This window comes from Chiloscyllium plagiosum, chromosome 33 (genome assembly GCF_004010195.1).
Source record: "Chiloscyllium plagiosum isolate BGI_BamShark_2017 chromosome 33, ASM401019v2, whole genome shotgun sequence".
In the NCBI taxonomy this organism is placed as follows: Eukaryota; Metazoa; Chordata; class Chondrichthyes; order Orectolobiformes; family Hemiscylliidae; genus Chiloscyllium; species Chiloscyllium plagiosum.
The window spans coordinates 18,732,728-18,754,492 of NC_057742.1; the positions used below are offsets into that span (position 1 = coordinate 18,732,728).

Below are 21,765 nucleotides of genomic sequence, written 5' to 3' on the forward strand. Positions count from 1 at the left end.
CATTTCATGAAATATTCTCCTGAATCATTTCTGCACTTCTCTTTCCGATCCTTTCAGCTGTGCAGCACCCAGAACTGGATGCAACACTCTGGTTAATGCTGAATAGTTTCTTACATAAGTTCAACATACCCTATTATGCAATTTTAGGATACTGTATGCTTTATTATTTCCTCAACCACTCAGTACTTTCTATAACTTATCACAGAAACCCTACAGTGTGGAAACAGGCCATTAGACCCAAAACGTCCACACTGACCCTCCAAACAGTAACCCACCCAGAGCCATTCCCCTACCTATTACTCTACATTTACCCCTTACTACTGCAGCTAACCAACACATCTCTGAATACTATGGACAATGTAGCATGGCCAATTCACCTACCCTGCACATCTTTGGACTGTGAGAGGAAACTGGAGCAACCAAAGGAAACCCACCCAGACATGGGTAGAATATGCAAACTCCACCCAGACAGTTGTCCAAGGCTAGAATTGAATCCGGGTCCCCGATACTATGAGGCAACAGTGCTAACCACTGAGCCACCATGCCCCCCCCACCCCATAATTATCATATAGTTATCTACAAAAACATCCATTCCCTCTGTTCCTACAGCCCTTCTACAGTTGACCCTTTAATTTACATATCTCTCATGTCCTTCTTTCCAAAATTAATCACTTAGCATTTCTTCACTTGAACTACATCTGCCACTTATCCGCCAATTCCAACAACCTGTCTGTATCTCATGAATGTTCTGCATTGCCCTCCTCACAGTTTCTTGTCAAAAAAACCAAAATAACTTAAATATGAAATATTATTATGCATAATAAAGAAGTACATGGTCACATATGGACAACAAAAGCAGCTAAAGAAAGCAGCTAACACCAAAGAATCTAAACAAATAACTCTGACATCTAGCCAATTTTTAATAAATGCCTTTAGTTAGGATATATGGTAAATGTGGTTTGCATATGATGAAAAAGAAATGTAGATCACAGGTGATGCAGGTTACTGAGATAAATATTAAAAATAAATTTTCCGTCATGAAAAATAACCCATTTGTGCATAAATACAAATATAGGATTAGGATTGGCTCAATAAAATGCAGTTTCCTTTTATTTAATGAAATAATTAAATTTCTTTCACTGGAGTTGGTTTGTCAGGCTACAATTTATGCTGACATTGGAGCTTAAATATTTGTTGAAATGACAACATTTATATCCTTTGATTTGTTTCCATGGCTACATTAGGAAACAGCCATGGTAACTGTGGGACAAAGAGCAGACCAATTGAAGAAGGGGATGAAAGCATTTGGTGTTTGTTGTTTTGAAGGAGATGCATCCTTCCACGAGTCTTTCATAAAACAACACTTGGCACGCCACAATGTATTATCAATAATAATATACCATAACGTCCACTTAAGCTTTTCTTTGGAAGTTGTAGATTATTAAACTCAGGATTGCATGAAAATAGTAGCACTGCTACCTCACAGCGCCAGGGACCCAGGTTCAATTCCAGCCTCGGGCGACAGTCTGTTTGCACATTCTTCCCATGTCTGCGTGGGTTTCCTCCGGGTGCTCCGGTTTCCTCCCACAATCCAAAGATGTGCAGTTCAGGTGAATTGACCACGCTAAATTGCCCATAGTGTTAGGTCCATTAGCTATAGGGAAATGTAGGGAAATGGGTCTGGGTGGGTTACTTGTTGGGCCAAATGGCCTGTTTCCACACTGTGGTAATCTAATCTAATCTAATTTTTATTATGCAAATGGCTTAAAGAGATTGATCCTGATTTCAACTCTGCAATGAATCTTCAGGGAGTTAAAAGTTTGCTCATTGCATGTGTCTGCACCATAATGTTGTGTCAAGAAGCAAATTTAGTAATGTTTGCAAATTGAATTTCCATTAATCTCATAAGCTTCGGTTGTACTCAGGACCTGCAAATGCAAGGAGAATCCGAGCAATCCTGCATGAATTACCAATTAGTATTATGGGCTTGACTGGTTGTCACACAGAAAGGGGTAGGAAAAAGTCTAAGGAGGATTGAAAAAGTGGAGAAAGACTGCATACAACTACATATAGGTATCATTTCAAAATGAAAGCAAATGCAATGTTTTGTGGGAATATGATTGAATGTGGCACATTGCTCTTGAATATATCTCAAGGGTTCTTATTTGAGCTGAAGTTTCATATATTTGAAATTAAACTGGTGCTTTACAAAAGACCCATCTGATAAGATGTTATTCAATGAGTTCAGAAAAAGTTGCACATTTCAAAATCTTGCCTATTACACATTAGTAGAGAAGCACAAAATGAAACCATTCAGCACATTGTGCCTGATAGCAGTACTGGCATTTTTCTTGTAATATTCTATCTTGATCCAATTTTCTTCTCATGCCTCTTTACATTCTTCCTTTTCACAGATTTTCTTTTAAATCACGTTATATTCTCTGGGATAATTCTCCAAGTTTTTGCTCATCGGCAGGAAACCTCATTGACTGGTCATGGACATTAGGAAAATGATAGGTAATATAAAGCACTCACCAGCAAATCAAACTCTAAAATAATCCCTTTTGGTAAAGCATATTTAGATAACAATTTGGTAGTGGAAGCAATATTTTACTACATACTATCCCCAAAAGCCGTGTAGTCCACTATGTGTGTTCTAGCTGAAAAAAAATCACTTTTGTCCTACCGTTTTGAAAAATCTATTATCTCTCAATATTAGTAACTTTCTGGGGAATCTTTACTATATCCTAGCTGTGGCTTCAATATTGTTGCTATAATGAGGCATCCACAATGATATACAATAATTTTATTTTCAACAAATCAACATTTTGTACATATCTGTCACTTCTAAGTCTTTCAATCAATGTTTTATGAAAACAAAAAACTCCTGTGTGGATTCTTCTTAATAAATAGTTACATCTTAATTTACTGAAATAAGACATTTTGTACTCATCGGGTCATTTACAAGAACACTAATGTTAATGGGGAAAATTGTTGCTAGATTTACATTTTATTATATTTTTGAAAATTTTAAAGTTGGTTCTGGTATAACGCGATAGTTCCATTCTTGCACGATCTTGTGTTTAAGAAAATCACACAATAGCTGCACCATTTAAACTAATGGGGTTGGAATCACGTTGTAGCCAATACATGTAAGGAAAGTTCATGCTCTATAAATAATGGTTTAAATTCTTCAATCACGTTAACGCCAATTTGCATTGAAGAAACATGGCATTATAGCAGAACCGATGATATTTTATTTCATACCTTACATTTGGGATAGGCAATAAATGCTGGCCAGCCAGCAGTGCCCACTTCCCATGAGTGAAGCAGTGACTCGCAATTGTTGACATTTCTTGGCTCCAAATCTCTAGGGTATCTGTGACTCTGCCCCGACACTTCGATAATTTCAAATCCCACTTTTAACAACATCACAACACAGCTACTTCAGGCTTTAAAGGGAATATTGCTTTGGCATTATTAATGTAAGAAGACGTTATCACCACTGGCAGTATAGAAAAATGAGTGACCTCTTGGGAAACAAAACTATTGCAAGCACATATCAGTATTCCACACATTACGGCACATTGGTTCGATGGCGCAACCCACCACCAAATTAATATACAAAGGTGTAAACAATGCTCAGTTCCAGCTGTTACAAAATATATAGAAAATCTGGAAATGACTACTTATTTTTACTTAAAAATAAATACACAAAATAAGTAAACATGTTCTCTAGAAAGTCTGTGACAAGAAGCTTGGAGATAATTTCATGCTTCCCAGTGGGAAATATTTCCTGCTGGGAGCACATATTGAGAATGTGGTAACAGTAGACAGAAATTTCTGATTGTTAAAATGAACAATTGGAATATTATGGCAGTACAAAATCAAATGTCAATCATATTTTTCTAATGGGTGGACTCCGACAGGTGCAGTCTCGTAATACTAGCCTCTCCCACCACTTACCACTTTTTACAAGTTCTTCCAATGAACTTTTCTCAATGCTTGTTCCATTAATTGTTTAATATATCACCATTATACTTTAGCAACACAATATGTAAGTTGCATGCAATCAAAAATTACATTATGATTATTCCAGTTGTCAGAACTTAATGAGCGTGTGATCCATTTAATTAAAAAGCATTAGTCCGCAAGTTTTTAAAGTTAAAATAGGTGCATTTCTGTTAAACGTCTTAGCCATACCTTCAATCAACGCTCTGAAATCTCTTCTTACTTTGACTTAGCAAAGTGCATCATTTCGTATGTAAAAGCTCAGCTGTGACTGCTTAATATTGACTTAAGACTCCAACACTGCCACTGTCTGCCAAATCAACATAATGATATAAATCACATGGTTTGTATTTTCTATGAATTGAGGAAGTATATCAAAGCTCTCCTTTTTGACACAGCAAGCAGAAGAAATACCACTTAGCACATCCACAAAGATACTGTTCATTAGAGTGCAGCACACCCGTGGCTGAAACATTCAGCTAAAAATGCACATAGCTTCAATGCAAATAGTAAATCATACAAAAGGGCTACCAAGAGGTGAACATCTACATTGTCATGAGGTAATAATTTTTCTTTTAGCTAAAGGTAGCACTTGAATAAATGTGTTCACATTTCCAAGGCTTGATGCACCTTGTAAAATTGTAAACATGCTGTAAAATAATATATCATGCTACATCCCAGTGATCAGAGTAACACTTACTGTTCTGTTCGGAACCAGTAAGTACTTGCTTTTAGTCCATAGAAATCTGGCTCAGTATAAACTTCACAAAAAGGCAAGTTAGCTTTCCTTTGATCATCCAGTTAAACTCGTCCAACTGGAAGCTCATGAAGTAGCTCTCAGCTCCTCCAAACTTGAGAGCTTGCCAGTTAAACTGAGTCTGCTCATTTTGATCTTTTTATCTGACAACAAAAAATGCTTCTCACAGGAGCTCCAAATCTAAAATTGACCCCTTCTCATATCTCATTAATATAGCATTGGATTTTGGTTGGTGAGGCAGGCAGTTGCTGACTTGTCTTAGTAAAACTACCTGGATTTCAATATTTTTGGGAGTGGAGGTAGTTAGGTGCAGTTTGAAAGTGAGTCTCCTCATCCTGGAAGCAGATGCTAGTAGGACGTGAAGGGGTGAGGAAGATTTTAGGCCCTCTATCCTTGACCCCTTGCACCCATACGTCCCATATACCCAACCACATTGCCTTTCCTATCCATCATGCCAATTCTGGATTCCCTTCTGAGGGATGCCCCTCATATACCCAATGCCAACTCACCCTGTACCCACCAAGGGCAAACCTCAGGAGCTAAGTGGAGATGAAAAAAATAGCTGAGGTCAAACAGAGCTTGCATCATACAATTAATTGCCTGTTCAACGATAACCCCCAGAATGTTGATGGTGGGGAATTTGGTAATGGTAATGCCACTGAATATCAATCAGGAAATATTCGACTCTCTTTTGCATGAGCTGGTTATTACCTGGCATTTGTATGGTGTAAGTATCGCTTGTCACTTATCACCCCAAGCTGAGTGTTGGCTGAGCCTTACTAAATAATGTCAGGGATTGACCTCAGGATCTGGGGAAACACAGATGGGGTTGAACATTGGCTACTCACCAGCAAACATCCCCATTTATGACCTGAAGATGGAAGGAATGTCATTGATGAAGCAGCTGAAGATAATTGATCTTAGGACATTGCCATGTGAAAATCCTGCAGTGATGCCCTCATGCTGAAATGACTGAACTCCAAGAACAGCAGCAACCTTCTTTTGTGCTAGACATGACTAAACTTTGTGACAAGTTTTCTTCAATTCCCATTGCTTCCAGTTTTACTAGACTCTTTTGATATCACACCCAGTTGAGTGCTACCTGTCATTTTGAATTCAGCCTTTTGGTCAAGCCCAAGATCTAGGGTCAGTGGTCCTAGGTGTCTCCAAACTAAGCAGCAATGATCATCGATTCTTGGTGAATGAGTGTCAGTTACACAACCACGTGCGCCTTTTATCACTTTGATGATGGAGAGAGTAGGCTGATAACAGAATTGTTCAAGAGCAGGAGGCCATTCAGCCCATCACTTCTGTGCCATCTCTCTGAACAACTTGACAGAGCCAATCTTCTGCCTTTTTCCTATAAGCATATATGTTGTTTCTACCTAAATAATCATCTACTGCACTCCTAAAAGCCCCAGTTGAATTGGTCTCAGCCACACTTCCAGGCAGTACGTTCTAGACACAAACCACTCGCTATTTGAAAAGGTTTATTTTCTCACATTGCATTTGCTTCTTTTGCATATTATTACTCTCTCCATATCAAAGTGACAAAAGGTGTGCGTGCCTGTGTAACTGACACTTATTCACCGAGAATCGGTGATCATTGCTGCTTTGCCTGGAGCCACCCAGGACCACTGACCCTTGATCTTGGGCTTGGTCAAAAGAACTGAATTCCAAATGTGAGGTAACTGAGCACATTGACTCGTAAAACTGGAATCAATGAAGCTGTGCCTTCTGGTTCTCAATCCCCTTACAAGCAGGAACAATTTTGCCCTAACAACTCTGATGGGGTGGTAATTAATCAGATTGGCTTGGTCAGACTTTTTGTGGACAAGGGATCGTGGGTATTGTTCATTTTGTAGGTGGCAGTACTCGAACAACTCATCTACAGGCTTGAGCCCATTCCCTTAACAGCTCTGCTATGTGGCTATGAGAGCTCAGATTCAGCCTTTGCTGACCTCAGGGATCGGCCATTTATTGATAATAATTGACCTGAATCAATGTGGTTGAAGTCTGGTTTCTCTGATGCTGGGAACATCAGGAGGAAGCAACGATGGATCATCCACTCAGCACTTCTGGCTTAAGATGTTTGCAAATGCTCTAACTGCTTTTTAAAGGTAATAATTTCTAGATTACAAAATGAATGAATTTACTCTCAATGCTGTAATTCTGCAAACTATCTTACAGAAAAATAAAATCAACAAGCAGCATTAAGAAATGTTTTTGGTCTCAGAAATGGGAACTCAAACAGTTAGCTCATATTTAATTAATGTTCAGATGGCAGCAAACTAATTTATATTCAATCTCTGCTCACTCATTCGATATGTGTCGCTTGGCACATACTTTGCTCCTGCAAAGTTTTTTGCAATAACATGAACATGAAAAGGTAAAATATTTTACACTCTCAGTTCTGTGTAATAATGTCCTGACAAGTTAGCATCAGCCTTTCCCTGAATCCACACGTGATATCTGTTTCTGTAATTAGAATTATCTTGAACAGCAATTTTCCAAATAGTCTTTACTGTTCTTGTACTAACACTGTTTTCTTTATCATTTAAAAATTAGAAAAAACGCAAAGTGCAGCATAAAAACAAAGTATAATTGTACATTATATACTTGTACTTGGAGCCCTGCCTTTACATACATACATACATACATATAAACACACACACACGTAAATCCAACAAAATATGTACAGATACACAGAACAAAGCTTTAATATCTGCTTTATCTTTTATGACATGCTGAGTAGTTAAATAGGACTGTTGCACATTGAGAGTAATATACCGGCCTCACTGATACCACATATTCGAAAACAAAATCTACATTGTCAATACAGCAAAAAGTCTTATCATACTTTTAATCTAAATAGCTCATTTATAAGACAAATCTTACCTCCTTCACTCCTGTTTGATTTGCTTGCTTCAAACGATGCTGAATAATCCACTTCCAATGAGGTTTTGTGTGGCTGACTATTATCCATGCTGGGCTTTAATTAAGCTGTACAATACTTTCCTGCCTCTACAGGCACCCTGGCCCCTTTTCGACTTTAGCACGTCAAGCACACTACATGCCAACTAGCTCTTGCGGAGTTCATCAATGAGAGGACAGTCTGATACATTTCACCTCTGAATAAGAAAACAGCTTACTGTACTTCGGGTCCCCTTCAGTAGTTTTTGATCAGTTTGGTACTTCGAGCCCTGCCTTCACATACACACACACACACACACACACAGACATACACACACACATACACACAGACACACAAACTCTAATGACCCAAATCCACAAAGGGGGAGCAATGACGATAGCCGATGCAGCTGAGACTAACCACTTTAAACTCGATTGTATAGTTGTTTCACAGGTTCCTTCCCTGCATCATGTCACTCAAAGTAATTTGATAGACTATGAATTGTGATTTTTTTCTTCAGTGATTTAAATAACCCTTACAGTACCAAACAAATGTCTTTTATTTTAATTTCTAAAAAACATTCTCTCTGCGTGGGCACTGACAGGGCCTGAACATCACCAGGTTTACTTCGTCCAACATTAGGTAACACAAGTTACAACCTCTCACACTAAAGCCACTGCAATTATTGATCCATGAATGAAATGTAACTACTCACATTTAGGCAGCTAGGTAAGTTGTTTTTCTCCTCCTCTACCAGTTTCAGACAGTAATTGGTTCAGATCATTGATTAAGTTTCTCCTTCCCTCCCAATTTCACTATTTTCCTGATAACCCAAACAGCTTAATGAAGGGGTACATTGGATATTCCTGCTTGTTATTGATATCGCAACAATTAACTGTATATTGCCTCATTGTGTAAAAACCTATTAGGAGAATCTTCTTGATGGTCTGTGCGATAAATATCCTTGCGAGTTTAATAAAGTCAAATATTATAAAAGGCAAACTATTTGGACAGCAATAAATCTCAAAATTTCAAAAAAGATATGTCCACATATAATCTCTGGTACAAGGTTAATGAGGGAAATCCTCATGATCCTGCCTTTGCTGGGGCTCAAATGATAATTAGATGTGTATTATTGACTTCTTGTCATTCTCAGAACTTCATGATGGTTTCCTTTAACAATTAACATTGTGAAGTATTAGGGAGGAGAGCAACAATTTTGCTTGAAACTCTTTATGGTGGGTAGAGAAAGTACTTGTTTAGCTATTGGTGCGAATGTCAAACAAACAGCTCTCAGATGGGACACAAATATGAAACATATTGGGATCCATGTATGACACGGAATCCCATGAGCTCAACAGTGCCATAGCAGCTAATGGTCCTTAAAGGGGTTCAACTCTCATTCTCCTGGGCCATTTTCTTAATACAACCCTCTCCAAACTGTCTCATTGCAGGTTCTTTAACATAGGCATTATTGAACTTTTCAATGCTCCTGCAGCTCAAGTTTCTTCTCCTCTATCTTTTAGAACTTTACAAACTGCTTTCCTCATCCTCCTACACTACTTTCCCTTATTAACTTCATCCTGTGCAACACTTCCCATTAGACAGTGGAACTTCCATCTGAGTGCACCAGCACATTAGCATCCTTCTCCTTGTACTCTCCTTTTCCTTGTACTCTCAATCCCTCAGCTTCTCTCTCACCAGTTTTATAAATTGGGAACCACAACATTGCCATATAAGCTTGAACCCTTAATAAATATGTTCTCCATTATTCCCTGAATTCTGACCCTCAGTTGCTTTAAAATCATCAAAACAATCCATCTGTCCTGGATCCTGCTATTCCCAACATGTTTTCACCATCTTCCAGTCACTGCCACACTGCTTAATCCACTTTCATCATCATCATTATAAACAGTATTCTCAGATTTCCAGGTGCCACCTCACATTATTAACATCTTATATGACATGGGTACCTTAAAAACAATTCACGTGCACTTAGTGGATTCCTGCACACCAACAGGATCCCTCCATTCTCCTAAGCCTTGGGACTCAATTTTCCAGTGTGTAAATAGCATTATTTTCCTTCTAACATTTTGGTCACTGCACTATGGGGAAGATGTATTTGCCTAAGACAGAGTAGAGATAATCTTAGATTTTAGTTCCAAGGAATGACTGGATAGGCTCGAGTTGTTTTCTTTGAAGCAGAAAGCTGAGATGAGGGCTAATCATAATTAAAATTATGAGGGCTCATAAAATTATGATTAGACTCCCTACAGTGAGTAAACAGGCCCTTCGGCCCAACAAGTCCACACCAACCCTCTGAAGAGTAACCCACCCAGATCCATTCTCCTCTGACTAATCCACCTAACACTATAGGCAATTTAGCACGGCCAATTCACCCTATCTTTGAACTGTGGGAGAAAACCGGAGCACCCGGAGTAAACCCACACAGACACGGGGGGAATGTGCAACCTCCACACAGACAGTCGCTCGAGGCAGGAATCAAACCACCGCGCCACCCCTATGAGATAGAGTGAGTCCATTCTTTCCTTGATTGAGTGTTTCATAACTAAGGGTGTAGACTTAGGGTAAATACTAAGAACTACAGAAAGATTTTGAGGGGAATTCCTTTCTGAGCTTGCTTCGGGCCTGCACCTTAAAGCCATGGATGCCACTCAATATCCAATGGCAATCTGCAGAAAGAAATATTCCTTTTTAAAAGCATTTTTCCCTTTAAGTGTCAAAACCAACAAGGCAATGGAGCATGAACTAGAATGTGGGCTGAGGCTAGACAGCTCCTTGTTGGTTGGCATGCACACAATAGGCCAAGTAGTCACAATATTTTAAATTATTTTCCCCTTCATGTTTCACCTCTACCAACCCAAATTTCAATCACTTGCTGCTACCATCACTCACTATGAAAACCTGTTCTTCCCTTTCATTCCTCGCTTAAGGTCTATGCCTCAGATTTTTCAACCTTCACTCGCCCATCTTTTCTCATTGGCTCTCATGCATCCAGCTCCAACACAGCTAATTCTCATGAACAAAAAGTCCACTTAAATAATTTCCCACCTCTATACAAGCACCAACACAGAGCAGCTCATCCTCCAGAAGCCAACTAATGCTTCAGACATAAAATTCTGAAATTTTGTTACATCCATCTGGAAAATAGCTTGTACAATTTTTCATATAAAGAGGAAAATATTTGTTTATAAAAATTCTCCACACACTACCTATGCAAATTACAGTTTTATGCATATTTTGCCTGTCATTTATTTTAATTTACATTGCCTTTATAAGCCACACCACAAAAAACATAATATATGCCTGAGTTTTCATATAATTATATTTATTTTAGTTTCTATTCTTTGTCTCTTTACATTATTTTGATTTTTAATGTTTCTTTTATCCAGAATAACTAAAACATAGCAGCTCAGCAATATAGTTCCAATTCATCAGATAACTTACCTCTGCCTAACAATAGTATCCTCTGGCTACCTACAAACATGACTTCTGGATTACTGGTGTTTTCAATTTGGTTTTACTCTCTACTTAGTTTTCTATGGGATTTATTGTTTAGAAATGGCATTTGGTTACAGCACAGAAAAAGGACATTCAATCCCTTCATTCCCATGTAGCAAAAGTAACTCCCATCATCACACTCTCCCACTATTGACCTCGCACTGAATCCCCAGGCCTCAAACTTCTCATCTTCAGATAATTAGCAAATTATAATTTGAAAACCTCGACTGAACCTGCCTCCAACATCATCTCAGATATTGCCATCTGGTTCCTAACTACTCAGTGTAAGGAGGATTTTCCTCATACCATGTTGCTGCTTTGCCAATCATTTCAATCCTGTGGCTTCTGATGCTTGAGGCTTCTGCCATCATGAATATGATTGGTTAGAGACAAAAAAACTGCAGATTCTGGAATCCAAGCTTAACAAGCAGGAGGCTGGAAGAACACAGCAAGCCAGGCAGCATTAGGAGGTGGAGATGTCGATGTTTTGGGTGGAACCCTTCCTCAGGACTGGGGGATGGATGGCTGGCAGCTCCCCATTCACCCACCCCCCCATTCATAAGGAAGGGTTATACCTGAAACATCGACATCTCCACCTCTTAATGCTGACTGGCTTGCTGTGTTCTTCCAGCCTCCTAGCTGTCTATCAGGAATGTTATGGCAAATCCAACATGTCTGGATTGCTCATGAATTTAAACAACTCCATCTCTTAATCTCTTCTTAAGTTTATCTTCCCCAAAGAGAATAACCCAATTTTTCCAATCTACCTTTGGAAATGGAGTTCCTCACCCCAGAACTGTGATTGTAAATCTTGCCTGCAACCTCAGCTTTCACAGCTTCCCACAGTATGGGGAGCAAAATTGAACATGGTGCTCCAATTGAGGTCAAACAAACATTTTAGAAATTTTTACTGTAACTTTGTTTCTTTTGTTTGCTATGTCTCTCGTTCTAAAGCTCAGGACTCTACATGCTTTCTTACTGGCTTTCTCAACTTGTGCTGCCATCTTCGCTTTTTTCTGCACATATAGCCAAAGCCCTTCTCTACCTTTACTTCTCTTCGAATTGTCATCTTTATTTTATGTTGCCTCTCCTCTTCCATCTGACCAAAATGAAGTGCTTCTCCATATTGAAGTTCGTCTGAGATGTGTCACTACATTAATGTCACAGGGCCCCAAGTAAACATGGGTGAAAATTCAATGCAACTGTGCTTTGAAATGAAACACATTTCACACATGCTTTTCTGTGCAAAGTTTAATTATTTTATCATCAACAAGGTTGAACGGATCAGTTGCCTTCAAGTTAGAAAGTAGTACAACTTCCAGCTCCACTCCAGGATCTGACCTCCAGCTATATTGACACTTCAACAATGTACTGAGGGAGAGATGTGATATGGGTTTTGCTTCCAGCAGGATGTTTGCTTGATGTGACAATACTTCTCTTGCTTCTCATAACATAAGAAACTAGACACGGGTATCATGGTATTGAAGAATCCAATAGATGTTTCGTACAATCATTAGCATATATAAATAATTAATTCACAGGCACATTAGTGTCTGGGTTTATATTAAATGCATCAGTCATAAAGAACAGTATGCTTCTATTAGCATGTCACCCTTCAAGTGATCCAAATTAAGATGGCGTCTGAGACCTTTATACTCTCAGGTCAGATGCTGTGATATAGTGTTGATATTACAAATATGTTTCTTAAAGGTACACTGACATACTAACCATGAGACGCAAGACAACATGTGGTATTGGAGGAAGTGCTGTTTTCCAACTGCTCCTGTGAATCACAGAATTATTTCAAACATGATAGTTTTTTGGAGAAACAGAACTTCTTCCAGTTTCTTGGCATCTTCCCCTCAATCAACAGTGCCAAAGGAAAAAAAAACTGACCTTTAATCTGATTGAAATCTGAAAACTAGGACTCCATGCAGGGAATGATGAATGATTTATTTATTGTCACTTACATTTTACAGTTAAAAATTAGCAGGCCAGTGATTTCAAAGTCACTTTTTGTAGTTGAAATACCTTGAGGCATTTGTAACAGATTTGATATAAGGAGCTATACAAATGAAAGTTTTGTTTTGAGATGTTATAAATCATATTTAACCTTGTACACATATGCATTTATATGAATAATGGGTTACACAGCATATTCCCAGTAAAGAGCCAACTGAAAAAGAAAACAAATTTTGGCTGGTGCCGAATCTTTGCTGAAAGGTTGGTCAGAGAGTATGGTAATTCTGATTTATAAAAAAGGTAGAATTTTAAATGTATATTTCTTTCAGTATTTAAAATCACCAGGTATTCTGTAGGTTCCATAAATCACCCTTTGTAATGAAAGGCCATATACCATTGTCCTATCTGGAGCATTAAAAACAGTAATGACATTTACACAGCATAACCTTCCAGAACGGTTACTGGTAATCATCAAATCTCAAGAATTTGGTAAACAAAGTGTCTGCACTTCTTCAAAGTGATTTCTGACTCAAATACAGTGTCTATACTGGATTACCATCTTTTGATGTACTGTTAGTTACCCAGTGGTTGCGTTTGAATATATACTGAAAAGTTTATGATGAATTTATTCCATTTTCAATTTGGTGGAGATGTTACCTTTCAAGGCACACTGTTCGTATAGTGTGTGTAAATATTGAAAATTATCACTTACAACATGAAAACAGCAATTAATGAACAATTTCGAAATCCCATGGCTAAACATCTGTATATAATGAAATAATGTTGAGTTCAATGCTTACCAGAATTGCTGTTGTGCTTCCCTACATAAGAATAACTATACTTCAAACAGTAATTAGTTTTGTAAAGTAAAAACAAAAATGCTGGGAATACTCAGTGGGTCTGACAGCAGAGACAGGAATAGAATTAAAGTTTCTGGTCAACGATCATCCATCAGAACTTCTTTCTCTCACCCCAGATGCTGCCAGATCTGTTGAATATTTGCAACATTATCTGTTTCCATTTCAGAATTTTAGCTTCAGTGGTATTTTGCTTTTGTACAAATTATTTTCCATGAATCATGAGCAGTGCCTCAAGCTGTTACACCTTATAAAGGTGCTGTATAAAAGCAGGTATTGTTACAAGCCATGGTGCAGAAAATAAAGTAACTCTGTTACAACGGTGATTTGATATCTGAAGATAATAGTAGGCTGTATCACAAAGACAGAATCTAATCAAGTAGTAGGAAACATGATTATGGCACATCATCATTAAAGTTGATGGGATTGCATCTGTTCTCTAACTCAACGGGCACCTGAAGGATTACAGAAAAATTGGAAGCACTATCTCAGGAAGAATCAGCTATAATTCTGGCAGAAGGGTGCATGAAAGCTCTTCTGGTGAATTAATGAACTAACCACTGCTGCCAGTGCAGAGTGTTCAATCGGGATTGAATGTAACACAGAAAAATTCTTACTTCAAATCTATTGCTAAGGACAATAACGGAAGGTTGGTTAGGGGGCAGTGAACTGCCAGGGACAGAATTCAACTGTAAAAACTCCACAGAGGCTGGTACCTTGTCACCCTTTAGTTACATGTGGAAAGTCCATGACTCTGGAACAGCCTCGTCAGAGTCAGCACCCAGAGTGTCAGACTCTCTGACACTCCCCTTTTCATCTGTCAGCCAGGGCTCCCTGATTGGACCAGATTAACAACTCCAATCAGGGAACTCATATTCTATTAGGTCTAGCTGACCGCATTACAATCACTACACCAACAATCATATTATTTGGGCTAAGTTACAAGAACTTGTTTAAAGATTCTTGACCAACCTCTAAAAACACATACATACATGCATTAATTTGTAAAATGTACAAAACACCTATGGTACAATTATTGTTATGTGTAATGTATTTCCTAGACTGCATTGGCTTTCTCTGTGCACTTTGCACAGAAAAAGACAGAGAAAAATAAATATCACAATGATGAATTTTCTCAAGCAAATTGCACACTTGTGCTTTAGAAATATGTTGCATAATGAAAACGATTGTCAAGACTTTATAGAAATGGACACAGTCACAGTTCCAATCCCACTCATGTAATTCATTGTGGCTATCGTTCATGTATTGTGTGGGAATTCTGACAGCAATGTTACAGTAAGCAGATTCCATTTCCAATCTACTGACTTTATACATCTTATCCAAGTAACAGAGAATGAAAATACATCAAGATCTGCTTATTATAACAATTCAACCCCCTTTCCAAACCCTCACAAAGTTTCTTGGTAAATTCTCAGTATGTTGCAGTATACCTGCCTTTTGGGCTTAGTGTATCTGATTGCGATTTTTCACTGCAGTCCGCTTTGTTTCAGAAGATTATGAGTGGGCCAATTTATTCCATTTTATCTTAGCTTCCCTGCCCCTTCCAGTAGATTTCCTGAACAGTAGACTGTGCAGGCAACAGTTCATAAAGTTGAACCAATGCCTCTCTGGACTTTTCTGCTATAATGGTGAATGATAATGCAATATACCTTACACTATCTCATCTGACCCCTTCTGGCAACGGAATGTATTCCCATGACATCCTGACCAAGATTTAATTGAAACTTGAAGGTGGGAATTCATAAGAATCAACTCAAATCTGATCCTTTCGCAATCTTTTAATGAACTAGTCTGTTATTCTATTGTACTGCTTTTGTGATCCATTTCTTTTTTTCTTTTTTTTTCTTTTTTCTTTGGGCAAGCACACCTGTTTGTTTTTTTTTTCTTTTTTTAATAACCCCCACACTACCACCTAAGTGCGGCAGTGCTTATTTTATCCCCAGCACCCATGGTGTGTGTGTGTGCAGGTGTGGGACACAGTGGAAGACACAAAGTGCACCGATCTTTATTCAATTTCCACCACCAGGAATATAGGAAAACACCCGGGTGGCCAGTGATAAACACTGTCCTTCACATCAAAGGGCAGTGCTGTGTGATCAAAACAGTGAAGGGGAGGGTAGGGACTAAATCAAAATAGAGTTGGAGGGAGAAATGATGCACTCCACTCCCTGCGGCGCCCACCTCTCCCTGAACAACTCCAGGGTGTTGTGACCCATTTCTTAGCCCAGAATACCAACTGCAGTTTTGATTTTAGTTCCCTTAGTCAATGAGAATGATGTGAGTTAATATGAGACTGTGTTCACTTAGTAGCTTTAGGTTGCACCATCTCCAAATCACAAAATCTTCACTGATTTCAAAGTTTCTGGTGAAATGGAGGTGGAGTAGGATGCTCCAGCCAGAACTCCTTTGCTCTGCCTGTTCTTTTCTCCTCTCACTTTTCCTCCCTTTTCTTGGCCGCAGACACCTGGCACAGTATGGGTGGCCTGAAGCGGGGACGGCAGTCACCATCGGCTGGAGAGGGGATGGCAGTGACCATCGGCTAGAGAGGGAACAGCAATGACCATCGGCTGGAGAGGGGACAGCAGTGACCATTGGCCTGGAGAGGGGACGGCAGTGACCATCGGCTGGAGAGGGATGACAGTGACCATCGGCCTGAAGCGGGGACGGCAGTGACCATCGGCTGGAGAGGGAACAGCAATGACCATCGGCTGGAGAGGGGACGGCAATGACCATCGGCTGGAGAGGGGACGGCAGTGACCATCAGATGGAGAGGGACGGCAGTGACCATCGGCCTGGTGAGGGGACAGCAGTGACCATCAGCTGGAGAGGGACGGCAATGAACATCGGATGGAGAGCGACGGCAGTGACCATTGGCCTGGTGAGGGGACAGCAGTGACCATCGGCTGGAGAGGGGACGGCAGTGACCATCGGCCGGGAGAGGGGATGGCAGTGACCATCACCCTGGAGAGGGGATGGCAGTGACCATTGGCCTGGAGAGGGGACGGCAGTGACCATCGGACGGAGAGGGGACGGCAGTGACCATCAGATGGAGAGGGGATGGCTGTGACCATCGGCCTGGAGAGGGGATGGCAGTGACCATCAGCCTGGAGAGGGGATGGCAGTGACCATTGGATGGAGAGGGATGGCAGTGACCATCGGCCTGGAGAGGGGACGGCAGTGACCATCGGCCTGGAGAGGGGACGGCAGTGACCATCGGATGGAGAGGGGACGGCAATGTCCATTGGATGGAGAGGGGACTGCAATGACCATGAGATGGAGAGGGGACGGCAGTGACCAGCGGCTGGAGAGGGATGGCAGTGACCATCGGCCTGGAGGGGGATGGCAGTGACCATTGGTCTGGAGAGGGGACGGCAGTGACCATTGGCTGGAGAGGGGACGGCAGTGACCATCAGATGGAGAGGGGACGACAGTGACCATCGGCCTGGAGAGGGGTTGGCAGTGACCATCGGATGGAGAGGGGACGGCAGATGGAGAGGGGACGACAGTGACCATCGGCCTGGAGAGGGGATGGCAGTGACCATCGGATGGAGAGGGGACGGCAGTGACCATTGACCTGGAGAGGTGATGGCAGTGACCATCAGCCTGGAGAGGGATGGCAGTGACCATCGGATGGAGAGGGGACGGCAGTGACCATCGGCCTGGAGGGGGATGGCAGTGACCATCGGCTAGAGAGGGGACAGCAGTGACCATTGGTCTGGAGAGGGGATGGCAGTGACCATCGGCCTGGAGAGGGGACGGCAGTGACCATTGGATGGAGAGGGGATGGCAGTGACCATCAGCCTGGAGGGGGATGGCAGTGACCATCGGATGGAGAGAGGACGGCAGTGACCATTGACCTGGAGGGGGATGGCAGTGACCATTGACCTGGAGGGGGATGGCAGTGACCATCGGCTGGAAAGGGGACGGCAGTGACCATCGGCCTGGAGGGGGATGGCAGTGACCATCGGATGGAGAGGGGCCGGCAGTTACCATTGACCTGGAGAGGGGTGGCAGTGACCATCGGCTGGAAAGGGGACAGCAGTGACCATCAGCCTGGAGAGGAGACGGCAGTGACCAACAGCCTGGAGAGGGGTGGCAGTGACCATCGGATGGAGAGGGGACGGCAGTGACCATCGGCCTGGTGAGGGGATGGCAGTGACTATCGGCCTGGAGTGGGATGGCAGTGACCATCGGCTAGAGAGGGGACAGCAGTGACCATTGGTCTGGAGAGGGGATGGCAGTGACCATCGGCCTGGAGGGGGATGGCAGTGACCATCGGCTAGAGAGGGGACAGCAGTGACCATTGGTCTGGAGAGGGGATGGCAGTGACCATCGGATGGAGAGGGGAAGGCAGTGACCATCGGCCTGGAGAGGGACGGCGGTGATCATTGGTCTGGAGAGGGGACGGCAGTGATCATTGGTCTGGAGAGGGGACGGCAGTGACCATTGGATGGAGAGGGGATGGCAGTGACCATCGGCTAGAGAGGGGATAGCAGTGACCATTGGTCTGGAGAGGGGATGGCACTGACCATCGGATGGAGAGGGGATGGCAGTGACCATTGGTCTGGAGAGGGGACGGCAGTGACCATCGGCCTGGAGAGGGGACGGCAGTGACCATCAGATGGAGAGGGGACGGCAGTGACCATCGGCTGGAGAGGGGATGGCAGTGACCATCGGCTGGAGAGGGGACGGCAATGACAATAGACAATAGATGCTGGAGTAGGCCATTCTGCCCTTCGAGCCTGCACTATGATCATGGCTGATGGAGAGGCGTGATCCAGTGTCCTGGAGCGGGTACAGCAGTGACCCAGTGGCTGGAGTGGGTACAGCAGTGACCCAGTGGCCCAGAGCAGGTACAGCAGTGACCCAGTGGCTGGAGTGGATACAGCAGTGACCCAGTGGCTGGAGTGGTTGCAGCAGTGACCCAGTGGGCCAGAGCAGGTACAGCAGTGACCCAGTGGCCCAGAGCAGGTACAGCAGTGACCCAGTGGCTGGAGTGGATACAGCAGTGACCCAGTGGCTGGAGTGGGTGCAGCAGTGACCCAGTGGGCCAGAGCAGGTACAGCAGTGACCCAGTGGCTGGAGCAGGTACAGCAGTGACCCAGTGGCTGGAATGGGTACAGCAGTGACCCAGTGGCTGGAGTGGGTACAGCAGTGACCCAGTGGCTGGAGCAGGTACAGCAGTGACATAGTGGCCCAGAGCAGGTACAGCAATGACCCAGTGGCCCAGAGCGGGTACAGCAATGACCCAGTGTCCTGGAGCAGGTACAGCAATGACCCAGTGGCCCGGTGCTGAGTGTGGCAGCGACTAATGGTCAGAGCAGGTTGTGGCCCCCTTTGCGGGTCAGCTGTTGAGAGCCTTTGGAGAGAGACTGTGATGTTTGTCTTTTTAACTTTTGTTCGCGTTTTTTGAGTGCATGTGACAATATAGCAAATACAATTCAATTCAAGTGACAAATCTAAGTTCAAAAGTGATGGCTCATTGAGGACAATGATGGGATTTTAATGACAAATTGAAGGAGACAATCTCACCTGAGGAGAGCCTGGAATAAATCCAGGTAAGGTTTTGAAATAAAGCTGATGTGACTCAATCGCAGAATCGCAAAATTATTCCTGTTCAGAGGGAGGTCATTCAGGCATTCGTGCCTGCCCTGGTTCTCTTAAAGTGTGCCAATCTCCTGCCTCATCCCCATATCCCTGCACACCATTATTATCCAACAAAACCATCTAATACCCTCTAGAATGCCTCCGTTAAACCTATCTCTATCACATTTCCAGGCATGCCCTAACAATTTCTGTGAAAAACATTTTCTCTCACATCACTCTTACTTCACTTGTACATTACTTTAAACTATGCCTCATTCTTGTTTTTTTCATCAGCTCGAACAGCTTCTCCCTGTCTACTCTGTCCAGCCAGTCATGATTTTGAAAACCTCAATCAGATCTACTCTTAGCCTTCTTCTCTCCAGGAAGAACAGTCCCAATCTCTTCAATCTATCTTTATAGCTTAAGTTTCTCATTCCTGGAACCATTCTAATAAATTGCTTCAGCACTCTCGCCAATGTGTTCACATCTTTCCTATGATGTGGCACCCACAACTGTACTCAAGCTGATGTCAAGCGTCGTCTAATACAAGTTCAACATTAACTCCTCACTCTCGTACCCTATGACCTGATTAATAAAGTCAAGGAAATGTTTTACTGATCTCTCCACCTGCCCTGCCACCTAAAATAATCTGTGCACGTACACACACAGGTTGCTCTGCTCCTCCACTCCCTTTAGAAATGTACCTCTATTTTACATTTTCTTTTAGAGTTCTTCCAACCAACATGCATCCACTCACTTCTCTACAATGAGCCTCATTTGCCACCTATGTGCCACTTCTCCCAACTTGTGAGCGCCGTTTTACAGTTCCACACTATCCTCCTCGCAATTTATAATTCTTCCAAATTTAGTCAGGATGTGGGGGTGCCAGTATTGGACTGGGGTGGACAAGGTCAGCAGTCACATGATACCAGGTTATAGTCCAACAGGTTTATTATGAAGGGAAGCGCTCCGAAAGCTTGTGATTTCAAATAAACCTGTTGGACTATGACCTGATGTCATGTGACTTCTGACCTTGTCCAAATTTAGGGTCATCTGCAAACTTGGAAATATTCCCTACACATGAGATCCTGAGCATTTATACATATTAGGAAAAACAACAATACAGATTCCTGGGGAACTCCACTTCAATCATCCTCCAGCCTGATAAATATCCATTAACCAATTTTTTCTTTTTTTTTCTTTATTAACCCCCACACTACCGCCTAACTGCGGTAGGGCTTATTTTTCCCCAGCACCCCTGGTGTGTGTGTGGAGGTGTGAGACACAGTGAGAAACACAAGGTGCACGAATCTTTATTCAATTTCCACCACCAGGAAGATAGGAAAACACCCGAGTGGCCAGTGACAAGCACTGCCCATCATATCAAAGGGCAATGCTGTGTGATCAAACAGTGAAGGGGAGGGCAGGGACTAAATCAAAATAGAGTTGGAGGGGGAAATGATGCACTCCACTCCCTGCGGCACCCACCTCTCCCTGAACAACTCCAGGGTGTTGGTGGACACTTGCGTGCTCCTTCTCCAAGGACATCCGGGCCCTAACGTAACCGCGGAAGAGGGGCAGGCAGTCGGCCCTAACGACCCCCTCCACGGCCCGCTGCCTGGACCTGTTGATGGCCAGTTTGGCCAGGCCCAGGAGCAGACCCACGAGGAGGTCTTCAGACCTGCCCTCCCTCCTCCGTACCGGGTGCCCGAAGATCAGGAGCGTGGGACTGAAGTGCAACCAAAAGCAGAGGAGAAGGTTTTTCAGGAAATCAAAAAGGGAGTGCAAACGCCCACACCCAATATATACATGGTCCACGGACTCCACAGCGCCACAGAACAAGCAGTTGGGCTGGGAGTCCGTGAACCACCGCAATCTGCGGTTGCAGGGGACTGCTGCGTGCAGCACCCCCCACCCCAGACCCCCGAGAGAAAGGGGGAGGACTCCCACGTAGAGAGCCCTCCACTGGGGATCCCCACCGCCCGGTGGAAAATGGGCACGCCAAGGCGTGTCCGAATCTCCTGTTTATTTTTTTATTTTATTAAACAAATTACAAAAACAGTTTACAACAAACAGTTACATTTACAGTTGCATACAAGAGACAGCAATTTTACAAGGGAGAGGAGCAGCAAAGC

At 42.5% G+C, this 21,765-nt stretch overlaps 1 protein-coding gene across 4 annotated transcripts in view; it reads right to left on the bottom strand.

The window, feature by feature from the left end:
• mpp2b (membrane palmitoylated protein 2b) overlaps positions 1-21,765 on the bottom strand; it is a 536,989-nt gene that overhangs the window by 208,934 nt on the left and 306,290 nt on the right. The window contains exon 1 of one of the 4 annotated variants that reach the window (XM_043675074.1): positions 7,667-7,934. The exons of the other annotated variants lie outside the window; for them this stretch is intronic. Coding sequence (XP_043531009.1) covers positions 7,667-7,754 — 88 coding nt within the window. The 5' untranslated portion in view covers positions 7,755-7,934. Of the gene's footprint in view, positions 1-7,666; positions 7,935-21,765 lie in introns of those variants that run through there. 4 annotated transcript variants of the gene reach the window in all.